This window comes from Oryctolagus cuniculus, chromosome 5 (genome assembly GCF_964237555.1).
Source record: "Oryctolagus cuniculus chromosome 5, mOryCun1.1, whole genome shotgun sequence".
NCBI classification, from domain to species: domain Eukaryota; kingdom Metazoa; phylum Chordata; class Mammalia; order Lagomorpha; family Leporidae; genus Oryctolagus; species Oryctolagus cuniculus.
The window spans coordinates 114,249,729-114,270,009 of NC_091436.1; the positions used below are offsets into that span (position 1 = coordinate 114,249,729).

The window sequence follows — 20,281 nt, forward strand, 5'->3', positions numbered from 1 at the left end:
GGAAGGGCCAGCGCTGTGGCATAGCAAATTAAGCTGCTGCTTGCAGTGCCTGCATCCCATATGGACACCGGTTCGAGTCATGGTTGCACCACTTCCAATCCAGCTTTCTGCTGTGGCCTGGGAAAGCAGTAGAAGATGGCCCAAGTCCTTGGGCCCCTGCACATGCGTGGGAGACCCAGAAGAAGCTCCAGGTTCCTGGCTTCAGATTGGCCCAGCTCCAGCCACTGGGTCATTTGGGGAGTGAACCAGAGGACTGAAGGCTTTTCTCTCTCTGCATCTGCCTCGCCTCTGTGTAACTGCCTTTCAGATAAATAAATAAGTCTTTAAAAAAATAGAATTATATGTAAGAACTACATTGAATCTGTTAAAAACCAACCAAAATTAAAAATAAAAAAGCAACCAAAAGGCCAAAGGTAAAGTTAGAAGATGCACATAAATTTATTGGGTATGTAATAAAATGAATTGTTATTCTTCCACATAAACTATACACTAGAAATAAAGAAAAAAAGAAATAGACAATAGTTTGGAGATGAAGAAAATGCCCATGTAGTTAATTAAAACACAATTCTAGAGGTCAATCAGACAAAATACAAAGAAAACAATAGCTTATCTAGGGGCTGGTCTTGTGACACAGCAGATTAAGCAACTGCCTGTACTGATGGCATCCCATGTCAGAGCCCTGGCGCTAGCCCTAGCTGCTCCATCTCTGATTGAACTCCCTGAAAATGCTTCTGGGGAAGCAGCAGAAGATGGCCAAGGTACTTGGGCCCCTATCATCAGGTGGAAGATCCAGACTGTCTTCCAGCTTCATGATTTCAGCCTGGTCCAGCCCTGGCTATTGCAGCCATTCAGGGAATAAACCAAATCTCATTGTCTCTATCTCTCCCTCTCTCTATCACTCTTCCTTTCAAATACCTAAATAAAAATTCATCATTTAAAATGTATTTAAATAGCTTTTATAATAATGCTAATCACACAAACAGAGATAGATTAGAGATTTTTTTAAAATCAATTTTGTGATTAGCAAGAAATCTTAAGATAAACACAAGAGATGTTACCCACAAGAGAAATGTAAATACAGTAAATATATGAAAGTGAAAAAATTCCAATTCAATGTCAATTAGTATGTGCATTTTAGGAAAGGATTGATACAACATGGCAAAACAGATAAAATATTTTATATTTTGTGAATCATAGGTTGAAAGTTTACACTCAAGGTTCTGCATTATCTGTTTCTCACAATCTTCACTTTCCTAGTATTATAACTTGTCATCTTAGATTGGGGGGGGGGGGTCATTTAGAAAATTTTCTCTGATTGTTAGATAATATATATTCCCTCTCCTAAATGGAAAAATAAAAAAACATACCAGGTGAGAGAAAGAAAATATTTCAGAGATCAGCTAAGTTTTTTATATGCTTTGAGAATATTCTGTGTCTGGTGTTGTGGCCTAGCAGGTTAAGCCATCGCAGGTATCCTATATGGGAACTGGTTTGAGTCCTAGATGCTCCATGTCAAATCCATCTCAAGCTAATGGCCTAGGAAAGGCAGTGGAAGATGGCCCAACTGCTTGGGCCATTGCCACCTGTGTGGGAGACCCAGATGAAGCTCCTGGCTCCTGGCTTTATCTGGTTAATCCCAGCCATTGAAGACATCTGGGTAGTGACCCAGAGGATAGAAAATCTCTCTGTCTCTCTCTTTCTCTGTACCTTTGGCTTTCAAATAAATAAATAAATAAATAAATCTTAGAAAAAAAAGAGTATTCCAATCTTCTGGTCATTGTCCCTCACCCTTAGTTAAAGCTGTTTTATAGAAGAAATAAGTGAAAACTCACCACTAAGAAAATTATAAATAATTGGGTTCGCAGCACTGTTGGCATAAACAAGCCAATGTGAAAATGTAAACCAGGCATAAACAGTCTCTCTGTCTTCTGTGTGGGTAAACATCCCAAATACTCTGTAGGAAAAGAAACAATAACAGAAAATACAGTGTGAGGGTGGAAAGTGCCTTTAAACCGTCAGATTCAAAGTGAGCAAGCCTGCAGTACTAACCACGGGCTGGTGTAACACATGATGGTCAGTGTGGAACAGAGTTTGTTTCCAAACAGAACCTTCATGGCACAATTAGTAATCAAAAGCTCAGTCAGGCTAGAGAAAAAGGATCACTTCGTCAGGCAAAGAGCAAATACAGTGCTTCTTGTAGACAAGAATACAGAAGTTGAATACATATCTTCCTTATTCCATTTTGTGTCTTAAACATAAACAATCTCGTGTTCAATGAGTATTATGTGGATCATTTCAAGAGCACTCACAATATGCATTCTATAAGTACTTCTTCCTAGTTTCATTTGCACAGGGATCAAAATATTATATGTTTAATTCCAACCTTCCTGGCTTTGTTGAAATTTGGCTTCTGGGAACTCTTTACACCCAAAGAATTATTATTTTCAGTAGGCATAACTCAGATAATTTGCTAAAATTCATGAGTTCTAAGTTTTTGTACAATATACTGAATGCCACAAAATATTTTATTGTGGCATCCTTAAGGGCTATCTTAAGTTTTGTTCCATAGTTAGAATATTTTATATATCAAATTCTATTCACTAACCTATTGCAGATAACTTACAGCTGGAAGTTTATAGGCCAAAGATTATAAGGGATTTCCTGTTGGAGGCTTCATCATTGATTATATGTTTTGTGTCCTATCTTAATGCTTTCTTTTGATAAGAAGGCATCTGATAAAAGTGCATCTCTGAAATGAAGCAATGCTCTACAGATAACTAGAGTTGTTTTTTTTTTTTTAATACAAACACTGTAAGACAGAATGGACAAATGAAATCCATCAGGTTATAACCCTTTACCCCAAAATAGCTTTGAAATCCTGGAAAAACTAGAACTGATTTAAGAAGTTGCTTTTGACTACTGTTTTTTGGTAAATTCAAGTTTCAAGGAAATTTCTTATGTGTGTGAAGAAGAAAAAAAAAACTTTACTATGTAAGGGCAACCCTAGACATAGTAATTTTAAAAAAAATGTATATGTTAAACTGAAAAACAATTTTCAAGATTATTTAAAAAATTTTTATTTTGTGGAAACAAGCAGAATGTTCACTAGATTGAAAATATTTAAAATTTAACACAAATTTTCTTAAAAGTTATTTATTTTCTTTGGAAAGGAGGATATTCAAGTCAGAAGTCTAAAAGAAATATTATATATGAGTAGGTATTCGGAAATCAGTAAAAGCAAAGTGCAAATGCTGAGATACAGGAATTCCAAATGAGCAATGCAGAGTAGTAAATGAAAATTGAATTTACACTGACTTAAAACAGTAAACGACAAAAAGAGAACTCATCTGGTCCCATAGCATGTTTTCTAGCTTCTTTTGTAAGGGCAGGAGACACAATCTAGAAAAGGACCATATTTGATCTGCATGGGATTTTTGTGAGCAAGAAAAAGTAAGAGGGGGAATATGAAAATATATGAAGGGCAAGATACTTATTTTCTTGTGAGCCAATATACATCTCAAGGATCTGAGTTGCCAAAAATCTTATACCTTTAAGACTGTGACTGCAGTAAGTAATATTGCTGAACAAAAGTTCATTTTCCAATTCTTCTCTACTGAAAAAAAAAAAAACCACTAAATAATCAAAAAACAGGGGCCAAAGAGAATGGAAGATCTTTGCAGCTGGTCATACCACCTTTATATTGACTCTCGCCAAAGCTGCCTCTCTCTAGAGTCCCCAGCTGTGAGGAATCTGATATTGACTCCAAAACAGGGAAAACTGAGAGGAGCAAGTCCAGGTTAAGTTTGAAGCCCATAATAAACAGAATTAGTATTGTCTTGGGAGCAATCCCTGTACAACAGTTTTGATAATTTCCAATAAAGTTGGCTGGCCATGCAGTTTTGTGTGTACCACTGCCTCTGCATCTGCTGTTCATGTCATTGTCTGATAATCTGAATTTAATAATTGCATCTGCAGCATAATGTATTACATACTTTCCTTCACTGAAAAATTTTGTGATGATTTTTATTAATATTCACCTTGAGCTTGATTCAGTAACTTGAGAAAATGGATTTTCTCTCTTTTTGTTTATATATTCAAAACACAGCATTATCTTTGATTACTTTTTTTTTCTTTAGAGCTTAAAAACAAAACATTCTTATCTCTTTATCTTTAGATAGAATTTTGTCACAATTGCCTATGACTTTGAGGACAAAGTTTTGGAAATCCTATTTGTTCTCATCAAAAAAAGAACTCCAAGATGCAAAGCAGTTTTTCTTTTCTTTTTTTCTTTGCATAAAAATTTTCACTGCATGGAAGGCTTAGCAATTAGCTTCAAGAGTTTGGAGGAACATCTGTTTTATGTCTGCCATTCAACAGAGAATCTGCATAGACAAGAGCATATGTCTGAGCACTTAAAAAGGCTGTTCACCTCACCTGTTGTTAACAACATAACTGGGCCATCTGGCCTGAGAAGGTATCTAGGCAAAAAGTGTATTTTCTCCTGGCTTGAAATAAAGTTATTAATGATGGACCGAGAAATGATAAACCACTTCATTTCCAAATAGATAAGTTTTACCTTTTTAGCACATTTAGGATGCTAATTGGTAGATAGCAAATTGCAAACACCAAAAGCACGACCATTAACATCCGGGCTGTTTTCCTTCTGGCTCGGATCTGTTTTATTTCAGCAGCCACAGCGCTAATCCGGGACTTGGTCTGCTGTCCTGGCGCTCGAGACTGTGAAACGGGCTGCAAGGGCTTCCATTTTCTCTGAACTACAGATGATGTTCCAGGGATCTGAAAGGAGAGGGGATTCTTTGTTGCTATTTGACTTAGGAAAGTTCCACGTTGGAGAAGTAATTAGAAGACACAGGAAAGTGTGCCAGACACCGGAGGTCTGGGAGTTTTGAGTGCCTATTTCTCCAAAACGTTTGTGGAGTGGAATAGGTTTTTGGCTTTCCTTCAGTGGACAGCTAACTAGGTGTTTGGATGGAAACAAGCTAAAACAGCATAATTTTGTCAAGGTCTAAAGACAGTTGCAAATGGAAAAGGTGTTCCCTTATAAAAGGGGAAGTAAAAACTGGAGAAGGAGAATGTTAAATGGATGACAATCCTATTAGGAATTCTGGAGCGGCTCAGACACCTAAGGAAAGAAGGAAAACCTAGCTGGTAATGAAACAAATCACCCAAATGAGTTTGTTCCATGCTTCAACACTGCCATCTGCTGGCAGATGGAGAGGTAGACCTTAACTCCCTACTGTTTTCTGTGAGGTTTTCTGCTTCTCAGGCTTGTGTAAAGCAAACCTTTGAGTGAAACAAATACACTTAACTACTCTGTGCTTTTTAATATTTGAAGATATTAAATTGTCTGCAGCCGATTTTTGGTCAAGCCCTTTAAAATGCCCACAAAAACACGAGGAGTCCTTGTGATCTTATGTTAACATTTCAAATAACTAGAATTGGTAACAACAGTTACACAACTTGTACTTTTCCATCTCTTTTCAAAGTATCTGATAATAGCAGGGAGTCCCGCCAAGTATAATATTTTCTTAATTGTAAGCTCATGAAGATTGATAGGCTTTACTGAGCAAAACAATAAAATTCAGCATGTGTAATTTTTTCAAGAGGAAAATGTGCCAACGAGCATGCCGTAAGGCTGCCTTAGTTCTATTAAGATTATTCAGCTGTTACTTTTCTCCCTCTGCAGCAAGGCAGGACAGACCAATGTGTCCTTGTGGTCTTTCCAAATGGGTGTTAGATGGATTCTCTGCCTTTTACACCACAAAATCAAAGACTGTTAGATAATGTTTAACTTGAGAACAGAATTTTGCTTTGATGCCCATACAGATGAGTAAATGTGGTCTCCCTTTGACCATCTCCTCTCTTGAAGAAGAGGGAAATATCCTAACGAAAGATCTACCCTTAAATAGAAAGCATTCGACAAGCTATCTTCTCTTTATATCGTGCTATGTAGACCACACTTTCACATAGTGGCAGTCCAACCCAATCTTTTAATCTATTGGTTGGTGGGGGGCAAGGAGACAGCAATTGAGAATTCTTTCTCTTCTGTGACTCCAATTTTAGGACAGTAATTCTGTTTAATAACTGAGAAGCAACAATGAATGTTAGAAAGTTCCAGAAGAACTAGCATGAAAACTCTAAGTACACTAAATGGTCTTGTACTGCCTTTCTAAATGATCGCTGAGAGATCATTTGAACTTTAGTGACTCTATTATTAAGTGCTCCCTTGAAGGACAGAACCAATGTCCTGCATCTGGTGACTTTTGCAGCTATCAGAAATAGCTCCCATAAAGAGAAACTGTCATGGGGATCATAGGCATGGTTCTTAAATCAGAAAAACTAATGTAGTGATCCGCTTTTTACCTTACAATCTGCATAAGGACAGATATGTGTGACCTTACACTCATTTTGAGAATAAAATTCTCCACTGATAAGCTGTCCAGAGAAAGTAAGTGTCCAAAGAAACTGCACATAATGTTTAATAATTCTGAATGCATCCCTAAAATTAGCGTATAGCAAATCCCTTTATACAGATTTCACAGATCAAGAAAACACTGAAGATTAAATCAAGTATCCAAGCCAGTATCTTTAATAAGTGGCATGCCACATTTTGAGTTCTATCTGACTGCAAAGCTTTTTTTGCAATGCAAAGCATTTCTTTTAAATGTGAGCACAATGTGATCTAGAAATCAGTATATTTTTAATTGTATGCCTAGTTACATAAAAGCAGTAATAATTATGGCAAATAAAAAACTTTAAAAGATCCAACCTGGGAGGTTGTCAATATGGGAAATCAGTATATTTTTAATTGTATGCCTAGTTACATAAAAGCAGTAATAATTATGGCAAATAAAAAACTTTAAAAGATCCAACCTGGGAGGTTGTCAATAAGGGAAGCTCTATTCTGCATTGACAGTGGTGACTCAATGATCTCTGACTAGGAAAATCACACACTTTTATTCCAGTGTTTTAAGTCATTTTATAACTCACACTCGATATAAAAATACATTCTGCAAGTGGTATTACCACCCTAATTAATTGGTAATTTTTTGTCAATAATTGACCTTGAAATCCACCATGTCTTCAGAAGTACTTGTGATCAGGATGAAATGGCAGATTATGGTACACTCTTTAAAAAGAGAATTAGAGGCTGGAGCCGTGGCTCACTTGGCTAATCCTCTGCCTGAGGTTCTAGTCCCATTTGGGGAGCCGGATTCTGTCCTGGTTGCTCCTCTTCCAGTCCAGCTCTCTGCTGTGGCCCCGGAGGGCATTGGAGGACGGCCCAAGTGCTTGGGTCCCTGTACCCGCTTGGGAGACCAGGAGGAAGCATCTGGCTCCTGGCTTTGGATCGGCACAGCGCCGGCCATAGCGGCCATTAGGGGAGTGAACCAACAGAAGGAAGACCTTTCTCTTTGTCTCTCTCTCTCACTGTCTATAACCCTCTCTCTGTCTCTCTCACTTTTGAACTCTGCCTGTCAAAAAATAAAAAAGAGAGAGAGAATTAGAGAATATTATGAACAGTAAATTTGTTAGTGTTCATGAAATGGAAAAACAAATATTGAAAGACAAATAATACCAAAACTGACACTACATGGTGTTTAGAAATCTTGCTAAAAAACATCCCAGTATCAAATAGCTCATTGATACATTTCATCAAACGGTAAAGAATAAATTGTAAATAATCTTGTTCAGACTCTTTACAAAATTCATAGAATTTCAATGAATTTCATGAGACTTATAATAATCATAGGTATGAGCTCAGTAGAAAACCACTGAGCAAATATCCCTGACAAATAATTATAAAAGCCTCTTCAAATACATCATCAAATCAAAGCCAGAAATATATTTTTAAAAAGATAATACTGAACATTCAACTCATTTCTGCAATGCAGTGTTGGCTTCACAGTTCAGAACTCAAACAATACAACTTATATTAATAGCACAAAATATAATTATTTTAATAGACAAAAGAGAAGCATTAGAAAAAAAATCAACACCCATTTATAATAAAAACTCTCAGTAATCTAGTTATAGAAGGAAACAATCTCAACCAGAAAATGGTTATCTACAAACAGACATCAGTTGCCAAATAAATGCTAAAAGATCAGAATTTTCTTCAAAGAAACAAAGAACTTCTCATACCATTTACACTGCAGTTTTAAGCAGTTTTAAGCCATAGAAGACAAGGAAAACAAGTAAAAGGCATACGTATTTATTGTAATGAGAAAAAACTATCCCTTAACAAAAAATAATCCTAAGGAATCTACAAAATGTCCACCAGAAAAAAAGAATTTAGCAAGATGGAAGACACAAGGTTATAAACAAAAATCAATTGTATAAAATATACTAGCAATAAACAAAAAGGAAAATTAAATTACAGAGCAAAAATTTCTATAACAAAGTATGTATTTTAGGAGGACATTTAAAAATACGTTGGTAAAACATGTATACCTGACATTATGAAACATGGATGAGAGATATTAAGGCTGAAATAAAAATGAATAAATTCAATATAAATGTGGATTAAAAGATGTGATATTGTTAATAAGGTAATCTTTCCAAATTTATCCATAGATTGAATGCAATCAATTCCACTAAAATCATAGCAGTCTATTTAATTGAAGCATTGATTAAATTTTTATAAAAATAAAGATATCTGCAGAGCTGAGCTTTTTTTTTTTTTAAGTTTTTATTTATTTATTTGAGAGGTAGAGTTAAAGATAGAGAGAAGGAGTGACAGAGAAAGGTCTTCCATTCTCTGATTCACTCCCCAAATGGCCACAAAGGCCAGAGCTGGGCTGATCGGAAGCCAGGAACCTGGAGCTTCTTCTGGGTCTCCCACGCATGTGCAGGGGCCCAAGGACTTGCACCATCTCCTACTGCTTTCCCAGGCCATAGCAGAAATCTGGACTAGAAGAGGAGTAGTGGAGTCTCGAATTGCTACCCATATGGGATGCTAGAACCACAGGTGGAGTCTTAGCCTACTATTCCACAGCACTGGCCCAACTGAAGTTTATATATTTTTTTTAAATAAAATGTAGGAGGACCTATATAATTTGATTTCAAGACTTTTTGAAAGATACAGTGAGTGTCTCTGTTTATGTATGATTCTTTGTAAATAAGAGGACTAGTCTGATATATATAAAATTAATTGCAAATACATATATATTTATTTGTTTATCATTGAAAAAATACCTGGGAACAAGACCACCTAAAACAGTGTATGGAGTTGTTGAGGGACCTAATAAAGCATTATTTAATATCCAGGAAGAAGACAATAAGCATTCAAAGCAAGGAGAAGCAAAGAGGCTGAGAGTAAGCCTGTGAAAAGGGAGTTTGTGAACAATGAAACCTTGAACCATTGTTTATTGTTGCCAAAAGACAGGGCAAGACTTTAGGAAATCATTCCTTTGAAAATCATTGGTGGCTTTAATGAAAGTTGTGTTGTAGTGATGGAACTTGAAACCAGAATGAAAGTGGCCAAGAAATCAATGGGAGTCAGAGGTGGTGAGGAGATGGAGACCACAAATGAACATTATGGATTTTATCTGGGAGGAGAAACAAAGTCTGAGAGTTTGGCTGATGCATTTTCTTAGCACTCAACAATTGCCTGCTCTAAGAGATAAGTCTCACCTTTCCTTTATTCCCTGACTCATTACCCATTTGTTGACAGTGGTTGGGTACACAGACGCTTAATGGACACTGACTCTCTCATATAAAACATCGGCCTCCTTACATTTCGCTATTTGGCAAGGAGATGATGATTTTGCGCCAACCCTCAGTGAATTGATATTAAACTCCGTGACTTCGTGAAGCTTTTCTTGACCTTGCTGCTGCTCTGTTATTATGGTCCACACCCTAAATTCTTTTGCTGAGGACTATAACAATGTTCTTCTTCCATTCTTCCATTCTCATAATAAATAGTTCTATTTTCAGAGTCTTCACATAGTTCTTATGGATCCCAGCTACTACTCCCAGTTCTCTCCTATATCCCACCCCTAACCCTGCTTCCTGTCCCTTGTCCATCTCCAGATCCATTGTCTCTCAAAGTCGTTCCATTGCACACTCTATCAGCTTTTCTGTACAGAAACTGGTTTCCCCTCTCGTTTCTGGTATCTGATACATAATTTTTGCTACTGGCTCTTTCTTGTTCTACACGTCTATCAACCTTAAAATATTACTAATAAACAAATCCTGGAGAGTCCCCACTAAACACTTTCCTTATATCATGTCAGATCATATGATTAACCTGGCTTTTTGTCCCAGCAGTTACAGCAGAATTTTCTAAAAGACATTCCCTCCGCCTTTTAATTTTTTTTTACTTGAACGTATTCATCATTTGCTGTTCTTTCCTTTATAAAAACAGATTTATTGAGATATAATTAACATACCATAAATTTATCCATTTAAGGAGTACAACTAAGTGGATTTTAGTATATTCACAGAGTTGTGCAATCACTACACTGTTGTCTTCTGATGCCAGAAGATATTCCTTACCCTAAAAAGGAGTTCCAGATTCATTAGCACTCATTTCCCATTGTCCAATCCTGCAGCTCCTGTCAAGCATGAAACTTTGGCTCTATCAGTTTTCCTATTCTCAGTATTTCATATAAGTAGAATCATATATGTTTGTTTAGCTCCTTTCACATACCATAAAGTTTTCAAGACTCACCTGTATAATATAATACTCCATACCCTTTTACACCTGAATAATATTTTATTGTGTGCATATACCAGTTATTTTTATCTATCCATCCACTGATAGACACTCATTAAAGCTTTCTCCCATTTTTGGCTACTATGTGTTGTGATGGTATGAACACTCATACACATTTTTGTATGGATACATTTTCAGTTCTGATGGAGATATAGATCATAATTATAAGCCACTTGTTAAATTCATTGCTTAAGATGTTTAAGCACTGTGAAATTGCCTTTCTAAGTAACTGTATCATTTGTATTCCCACCAGGCAATGTATAGAGATTTCAATTTCTCCACATCATCACCATTTGTTATTCTCTTCCATTTTTATTTTTAATAGTCCTTACTGAATGTCAAAAGGTGCGCCATTGCAGTTTTTATTTGCATTTCTCTAATGTTTAATGATGTTGAACATCTTTTTTTAAAAATATTTGTTAGCAATTTGGGTATATTCTTTGGAGAAGTTATTTTCAAATCTTTGTTTATTTTTTGAAAATATAGTTTATTAATGTATTTTTACTTGAGAGAAAGAGAAAGAAAGAGAGATTGCCCCCATACTCTCCACAAATGCCTAACAAAGGCTGAGTCTGAGCATGAACCAAAGCCAGGAGCCAGGTACTCAGTCCAGGTTCCAACATGGGTGGCAGGATCTCAATTACATGAGCCATCACCTGCTGCCTCCCAGAGTCTGCATTAGCAACAAGCTGTCACCAGGAGCTGGAGCCAGGAACTCTCAGGAGAACCCAGGCACTCCATTGTGGAACCACAGGGCTCTTTACCAGTAGGCTAGACTCCTGCTCCATCTTCGCCTACTTATTATCAGATTTTATTTATTTACTTTAGAGAGAGGGGAAGAGAAAGAGAGAGAGATTTTCCACATGCTGATTCACTCTCTGAATGTCAGCGATTGCTGATGCTGGTCCAGAAAAAAATCAAGGAGCCAGGAATTTGATCCATGTCTCCCAAATGGGTGGCAGATACCCAACTACCTAATCCATCACCTGCTGTATCACAGGATGTACATTAACAGGAATCTAGAATTGGGAGAAGACCAAGAACTCACATCTAAGCACTCTAATATGGTATGTGTTTGTCTTAACCCTTACCTTAAGTGCTAGGTCAAACTTAACCTTCTTTGCCCAATTTTAATTAGTTTATTTTTTTCAGTTGTTGATTCTTAAGAATTGTTGCATATTCTGTTACATACAAACCTCTGAACAGATATATGATCTGCCAGTACTTTCTGTCATTCTTTGGGTTGTCTTTTTACTTTATTCATGATATACTTTGAAACACAAAAGTTTTAATTTTGATAATGTCTAATTTACTTATTTTGTCATTTTGTTTTTGCTTTTGTTGTCATATGTAAGAACATTTTGCCTAAACCAAAGTCATAGTGATTTACTCCTGTTTTATTCTGGGATTTATTTCTAGTATTAGCCCTTATATTTAAGTTTATGATTCATTTTGAGTTAAATTGTTAGTATGATGTGAAGTGGGAAGTCTTTGTGTGTGTGTGTGTGTGTGTGTGTGTGTGAAGGAGGGATGGGCGTTCAATGTGATTCTTCTGCATGTTGACAGACAGATGGGCTAGCACCGTCTACTGACGAGGCTATGATTACTCCATGAAACATGTTGGAACCCTTCTCAAAAATCAAGTGAGCATATACATGAGTTTATTAGTCGATTATAAACTCGATTCCCTTAAGTAATGTTTTATAGATATCAGCTATGTTCTGTGGTTGGTAATTTTGTTAAAATCCTGTATTTTCTCAAAGCTTTTTTATTTAGTGCCCCATGAGTTTATCAACTGTAATTATTGAATTGTGTATTTATTGCTATAATTCAATTAGATTTTGTCTGTTGTATTTTGCATTTCAGTTGTTAAGTGCATATGTTTATAATTTTACAACTTCCTAATGGATTTCATCATTGTGAACTATCCTCTCTATCTGTGGCAATATTTTTGTTAAAATCTCTTTTGCTAACAGTTTTCCTACTTCAGCTGTCTTTTAGGTATCGTTTGCCTAGAACATCTTTTTCTGGTTTGATTGTTTTTCATCTACTTGTACTTTTAAGCATAATCTGTGTCTCTTATATATAGCATAAAGTGAGATCAATTTTTTGTTGTTGTTGATTGGTTGGTTTGCCTGTTTCTCCAATCTATTTAATTTTATTGGAATGTTTCTTTCATTTATGTTTAATGTAATTGAAGAGGTATAATTTATATGTTCCATTTTCTTAATTGTTTTCTCTGTATAGTATCTGCTGTGTATCTTTAGTTTGAGTTTGTGTCAGCTAGATATTTTAATGAAATTAGATTTAATTCCCTTTTTTCTTTTACTATTTAAAAATATTTTCTAAATGGTTACAATTGGGAATGCAAAGAACAACTTAATCTAAACAATACTTTGAATTAATACCAACTTAGTTTTAATGGCATGCTTTAAGTGTGCCCTAATATAGTTGCATTCCCTCTTCCTTCATTGAAATTACATATTTATACATCATATCTTCACAGTTTTATAGCCAAATTTTCATACAATTGTCTTTTAATTCAGACATGGAAGGAAAAAATTAGAAACAAAAATGTTTGTACTATTTATTTCTATTTACCTTTATTACTACTTTTATTAGTGTTTGTTTCTTTGCATGGATTTGAGTTACTATGTTCCTGATTCCTTCTTTGCAATTATATTTTGCTATTCACTTCCTCAAGCTAGACTGATTTGTCTTCAACTTATTATTATTTAAATTATTTTTGATGAAGAATTTTGAACAATGAATGTCATCAAAGGAGACTGTGGTAAAAGCTGAGAAGAGTAAGTCCATTACAAGTAGTTGGGGAGTAGATTGTGGTGTAGCAGGCAAAGTCACTACCTATGATGCTGTCAATCCATATGAGTGCTGGTTCAAACCCTAGCTTCTCCACTTCTGATCCAGCTCCTGCTAATGGCCTGAGAAAAGAAGCAGAAGATGGCTCAAGTATTTGAGACCCTGCCATCCATGTGGTTACGTGGATGAAGTTCCTGGCTCCCAGCTGTGACCTGGCCCATCCCTAGCCATTGTGGCCATATGCGGAGTGAACCTGTGGATAGAAGATGGCTCTCTCTGTGTCTGTTTTTCTGTAACTCCCCCTTTTAAAATAAATAAATTAGTATTTAAATAAAAAGATATTGTGGTTTTTATTACGTTTTATTACTAGTGCTACATTTAATACCAGATAAATAGTAAGTACTTAACACATATTTTGGAATAAATTAACCTAAGTCACTTGATGACTGATGCTTAAGAGTTGAATTATATAAGGCACAGAACTGGGAAGAATGCTTGATACAGGGCCAAGCATGCTATGATTTTAAAAAGTTCTTGCTTCTTAAAGAGGAATCAGAGGAGACTGTGACAGCTCATGTCATTGGTGATATTGCCTGAGGGAGAACCCTGTGAGCCACATAGACTTTCAGTCTGACCTGGAACACTAGATGGGGGCAGGGTGCCTACCTAAACCCTTTGAAGAGAACATTGCAGGCTTCCTATCACCCTGAACAAAAGGGTTCCAGGTGAATAGCAGGGAGAAAGCACCATCTTAAAAGGCAAGTACAGGATACAGTGGCTCATATGCATATGACTAAGAAATTTTACACTGTTGACCAAATGGACCTAATTGATATTTAAAGAATATTTCTTCACAGAGATGCAGAATACACATTCTATTCAACAGTACATGGAACTTTCTCTAGGATAAACCATATACCTGGGAATAAAGCAAATTTAAACAAATTCAAAAAAAAGAAATAAAATGTATCATTTTATGACCACAATGGAATAAAGCTGGCAATTAACAACTTCACAAAATCCAGAAAATATGCAAATACATGTAGACTGAGCAGTGTACTCCTGAATGAACAGTAGGTAATAGAAGAAATAAATATGGAAAGAAACAATTCCTGGAAATGAATGAATATTATAGCACAGCATATCAAAACCTTTGGGATACTGCAAAAGCAGTATTATGAAGGATATTTATAGCAATTAGTACCTACATACAGAAATTGGAAAGGCATCAAATGTGTGAGCTATCAATGCATCTCAGGGACTTTGAAAAACAACAACAAACCATAACCAAAATTAGCAAGAGGAAAGAAATTATTAAAATTAGAGAATAAATGAAAATGAGATTCAAAAAAGATACAAAAGATCAGTGAAATGAAGACCTGTTTTTTTGAAAAAAATAAAATTGATACATTATTGTACCAACTAACTAAAAATAAAAAGTGAGAAAACGCAAATTAATAAAATCAGAGGGGTACAATGGACACCAAAGAAACCAAAAGAGCCATCAGGAATTACTACAAAACAGCTATAATTGTAAAATACAGAAGAAATAGATAGATTTCTGGACACATACACTCTACCAAAAATAAGTCACGAAGACAGAGAAAACTTAAACAGACAAATAATTTAGATGGAGATTGAGTCAGTGAAAAAGACCCTGCTATCAACGAAAAGCTCAGGACTTGAAGGCTTCACTGCTGAATTCTACCAAACTTTTAAAGAACTAATTTCAATTCCTCTCTAATTATTCAAAACAATTTAAAGGTAGGGAATTCTCTCAAACTCTTTCTGTGAGGTCAGTATCACCTTAATTCCAATACCAAAAAAGATCCAACATAGAAAGAGAACTATAGACCAATAACCCTGATGAATATACATGCAAAAATACTCAACAAAATACAAGCTAATTGAAGACAACAACACATCAGATAGATCATTCACCCAGACCAACTGTGATTTGTGTCTGGTATGCAGGGATGGTTCAACACTCACAAATCAATAACAATGATACATTACACAAAGAAATTGGAAAATAAAAACTATGTGATTATCTCAAAAGATGAAGAGAAAGCACTGGATCAAATACAACATCTTATCATGATAAAAATCTTAAGTAAATTGGGTATAGAATATTCCTTAACCCAAACAAGGAAATATATGACAAACATATAGCCACCATCCTATTGAGTGGGTAAAAGCGTTTCCACTAAGACCTGGGACATGACAAGGATGTCTACTTCCAGCATTGGTTTTCAATATAATTCTGGAAGTTTTAGCCAGAGCCATTAGGCAAGAAAAAAAAGATCTAAAGAATACAAATTGGAAAAGAGTAAGTCAAATTATCCCTGCTTGCAGATGACATGAATCTACATATAGGGAAACCAAAAGACTCCACTGAAACTATTGGAATTCATAAGAGAGTTTGGTAAAGTTCCAGGATATAAAATCAACATGCAAACATCAATAGCCTTTGTATACACTGACAGTGCCATATCTGAGAAAGAAATTGTAAGGTCAGTACCATTCCAAAAAATCCACAAAAATTAAGTAGCTTGGATAAATTTAACAAAGCAGGTGAAAGATTTCTATAGTGAAAATTATAAAATATTAAAGAAAGAAATAAAAGAAGATACATGAAAAGGGTGAAAAATTCTGTTTGTGGATTGAAAGAATTAACATCATCAAAAGGTCCTTACAACCAATAGCAATTTACACATTCATTGCAATACCAATGAAAATACCAATAACATCCTTTTCAGATCTAAAAAAAAATTATGCTAAAATTCCAATGGAAACACAGACAATCCTGAAAAGCTAAAGCAATCTTAAAAAGCAACAACAACAACAAAAAGCTTTAAATCCCAGATTTAAAGACATACTACAGGGCAGTTATAATCAAAACAACCAGAGATTGGCACAAAAATAGACTAGGAGACAAATGTAACTAAATAGAAGCCACAGAAATCACTCCATGTATCCACAACCAACTATTTTGACAAAGGAGCTAAAATCAATCCCTAGAGAAAGAATGGTCTCTTCAATAAATCATGCTGGGAAAATTGGTTCTCTGTATGCAGAAGTGAGATCCCTACTTTACATTGTATACCAAAATCAACTAAAAATGGATCGGGGAGCTGAATCTACAACCTGATACCATCAAATTACTAGAGGAAAACCTCAGGGACACTCTTTAAGGCATTATCTTTAGCGAAGACTTCCTGGAAAGACCCCAGAAAACCAGACATTTAAAAAAATAGATAAAAGGGATTACATCAATCTAAGAAGCTTTTGCACTGCAAAAGAAACATTCAACCAAATAAAGAGGCAACCAACAGAATGGGAGAAAATATTTACCAACTATGCAACCGATAAGGGATTTATACTTAAAATCTATTGAGAGTTCAAAAAAACTCAACAAAAGCAAACAGATAAACAAACAAAAATGTAGTTAAGAAACGGGCACAGGGCATGAACAGACATTTTTCGAAGAATGAAATGCAAATAGCAACAGGAACAAGAAAAAATGCTTAGGATCACTAGCCATCAGGGAAATGCAAATCAAAATTGCAATATTTCACCTCCAACCCCAGTTAAAATGGCTCTCATATGGAAATCAAATAATAAATAAATAAATAAATAAATACTTATATACATACATACATGCTGGCAAGGATTAGGGGAAAATGTAACGTACTACATTGTTGGTGGGAATGTAAATCAGTACAGCCATTACGGAGGTACCTCAGAAAACTCAAAATAGATATACTGTATGACCCAGCAATCCCCTCCTGGGAATTTACCCAAAGAAAACAACATCATGTTTATTGAAGTTCAATTCACAATAGCAAATTTATGGAATCAACCCAGATGTTCATCAACTGATGACTTGATAAAGAAATTGTGGTGTATATACAATATGGAATACTACTTAGAGCCATTAAAAAAAGAATGAAATCCTGTCTTTTGCAACAAAATGGATGCAACTGGAACCCATTATGCTTAGTGAAATAAATTAGTCTCCAAAATACCAATATCATGTTTTCCCTGATCTGTGGTAATTGATAGAGTACAAAAAATGTAATTCATTTATATATATATATATATATATATATATGCTTATAGCCCATTTCTATACTGTTGAGTAACAGTGGTGTTGCTATTTTTTTGAATTTTTACTTAGTGAGAATTAAGCTTATGATTATTAAATAAACTGAAAGTGTGTCTTTATAAAAATTCAAAGAAAGAATAAGAAAGCAAGGAGGTGGGAGGGTAGAAATGTGGGTGGGATGGAGGGTAGTGACAAAATATCACTGTGGCCCTAAATCTGTATATATAAAACACATAAAATTTGTTCACCTTATATAAATAAAAAAATAAAAAGTTCTTAAAAAGATGAGTTTTACAGAGTTGTCTGTAGGGTTTTTTGATAGAATTCTGAGACACACTGTCAATGAGAGAACTTAAAAATTGATTAAGCAAAGCATTAACTAATTCCTTGAGTGAAGCTTAAAGTTCTTCAGGAAGTCAAACAAGGGCACAAAATGTGATCACTAATAATCTTATACATACTAATTTAAAAGTATACAACAGATTTCATGGATCTCTGTAATTTAACGCAAATAGGACAGGTTCTTCAGTTGATGGCTCACTTGATATAGCCTATTGCACACATATTGCCTTACAATCCTGTTTATAGACACTAACAGTTGGAAACTGAGAGTTGCTCAAGCAGAATTCTACATAATTACCCATTTGGGGTTAATTTACTTTTATTGTGCCTGCAAAAGTGAACTCAGCTAAACTTGCCATTTTCCATTCCAATGGGTTGTAAATGTTTTCAGTTTCACAGCTCAGGCATTTTGCTGCAAATCTTCTGAACCATGTGACTTGGACTAAGCAGGACAACATGTCAAAAGAATGTAGATTACTTCTAAATCTGCAGCACAATTTTAAATTTCTGTTAGAGTGTGGGAAATTGGCAACTACAAGCATCAGTAATGGAAATATAAATTGTTTGGGATTTAGTAGTCAGCATTTACTCAACAAACAGTTTTGGAATAATTTTTCTGTGTAAGATACTAAGTTTTGGGGTTACAGTGACAAGAAACAGACCAATATAAAAGCTTCAAAGAGTTTTAAAGGTTGGTCAACTTGTAAATTGAATAGTATGCATTATATATATATATATGTATATATATATTTAATGAACACTAGCTAGAAATACATGGAGATTGAATACACTCTTAATAATGAAAATTCTCAGTGAAAATCTCTATCTGACTCTAAAATGTCTTTGTTTCTACTTGCTCATTAAATCATTTTTCCCCATCAAAGCATTTTTTTCAAATTCCAGTTTTTCTCAAAACTTTTCTTTGAGTATCTGGGCAATGAATTTTCTTATGTCATTCTTTATAAACTTTCACAGAACTTCTCTTATTCTTCTATTTATTTTTTGCTTATAAAGCAAATATTGAGCTCCTGACATGTTCTGACCATGGTTAATTGAAGGGATATAAAGACGAAAGTGTCTTTATCTTAATAACTAGAGGAAACAAATAACAAAACCATTACAATTCCGATTAAATGTGCCATGTTTGGCTTATTGCTTAAGATTCCAATCAGATCAACAGCATCCCATATTGGAACTCCTGGGTTTGAATTGCATCTCTGTTCTCTATTTTACCTGCCTGCTAAGGTACACCCTGCAAGACAGCAAGCAATGGCTCAAGTACTTGGATCCCTGCCACCTTCTTTGATTGAGTTCCTGGTCTCTTGCTTAGCCTGACCCCATCCTGGCTGTTGTGGGCATTTGTGAAATGAGCCAGAGAATGGGAACAGCTAAAGTTCAACTAACTAACTACATAAATATAAAAATGCTATAAAGAGGCCTATTTAAAAAAATAACAAACTTCAATGCAATGCATGATTGTTTTTTTAGAAATATTAGCTGAACTAGTTAAAAAATCAAATAACACAGATACTACTAAAATATTAAATGGAAACTTTCTGTGTTTTAGACAATTGAATTAATTAATCTAATGCATATAGCAAGTCTGAGGCAGATCATATGCCACAGTATTTTAAAGATGATGAAAGAGGGGTAGGTGTTGTGTTGCAAAGCTATGTGTTGCTTGTGATGCCTGCAACTCATATCAGAGTGCCAGTTCAAGTCCTGGACACTCCATTTCTTATCAAGCTCCCTGCTAACATGCCTGGGAAAGTAGCAGAAGATAGCCACAGTATTTGGGCATCAGCCACCCATGTGGGAGAACTGGATGGAGTTCCTGGCTCCTGGTTTTGGCCAAGCCTGGTCCCAACAGTTGCAGCCATTTTAGAAGTTAACTAGTTGATGAATGCATTCTCTCTCTCTCTCTCTCTCTCTCTCTCTCTCTCTCCTCTATCTATAATTACCTTTAAAATAAATTAGTAAATAAGTCTTTAGGAAAAAAGATGATGAAAGAGAGGAAAGGGAATTTAAAATTTAAATGATTGACATAATTCATGTAACTGTTAAGTGACGGAGTCAGGATTTGCATTCATACACTTGGGCAAATGAAGTTGTGTTTCTCTGTAGTTTTTCATTCCAGATTATCTATCTCCAGTTTATAAGAATAACTCATCAACTTGTGACTTACAAAGTGTTCTGTCAGAGAAGAATACTTCCCTTCTTCATGATCCTCACCACTGTAATAGGAGTGAGAGAGAACTGTTGTCGCAAACTAC

At 35.3% G+C, this 20,281-nt stretch overlaps 1 protein-coding gene across 2 annotated transcripts in view; it reads right to left on the minus strand.

Annotated features, from left to right (window-relative positions):
- The window catches only part of HCRTR2 (hypocretin receptor 2), a 127,492-nt gene that overhangs the window by 20,977 nt on the left and 86,234 nt on the right, over positions 1-20,281 (minus strand). For both annotated transcript variants that reach the window (XM_051854630.2, XM_070073932.1), the window contains exons 5-6: positions 4,577-4,797; positions 1,833-1,954 (exon numbers count right to left, since the gene is read on the minus strand). In XM_051854630.2, coding sequence (XP_051710590.2) covers positions 1,833-1,954; positions 4,577-4,797 — 343 coding nt within the window. The remainder of the gene's footprint in view (positions 1-1,832; positions 1,955-4,576; positions 4,798-20,281) is intronic.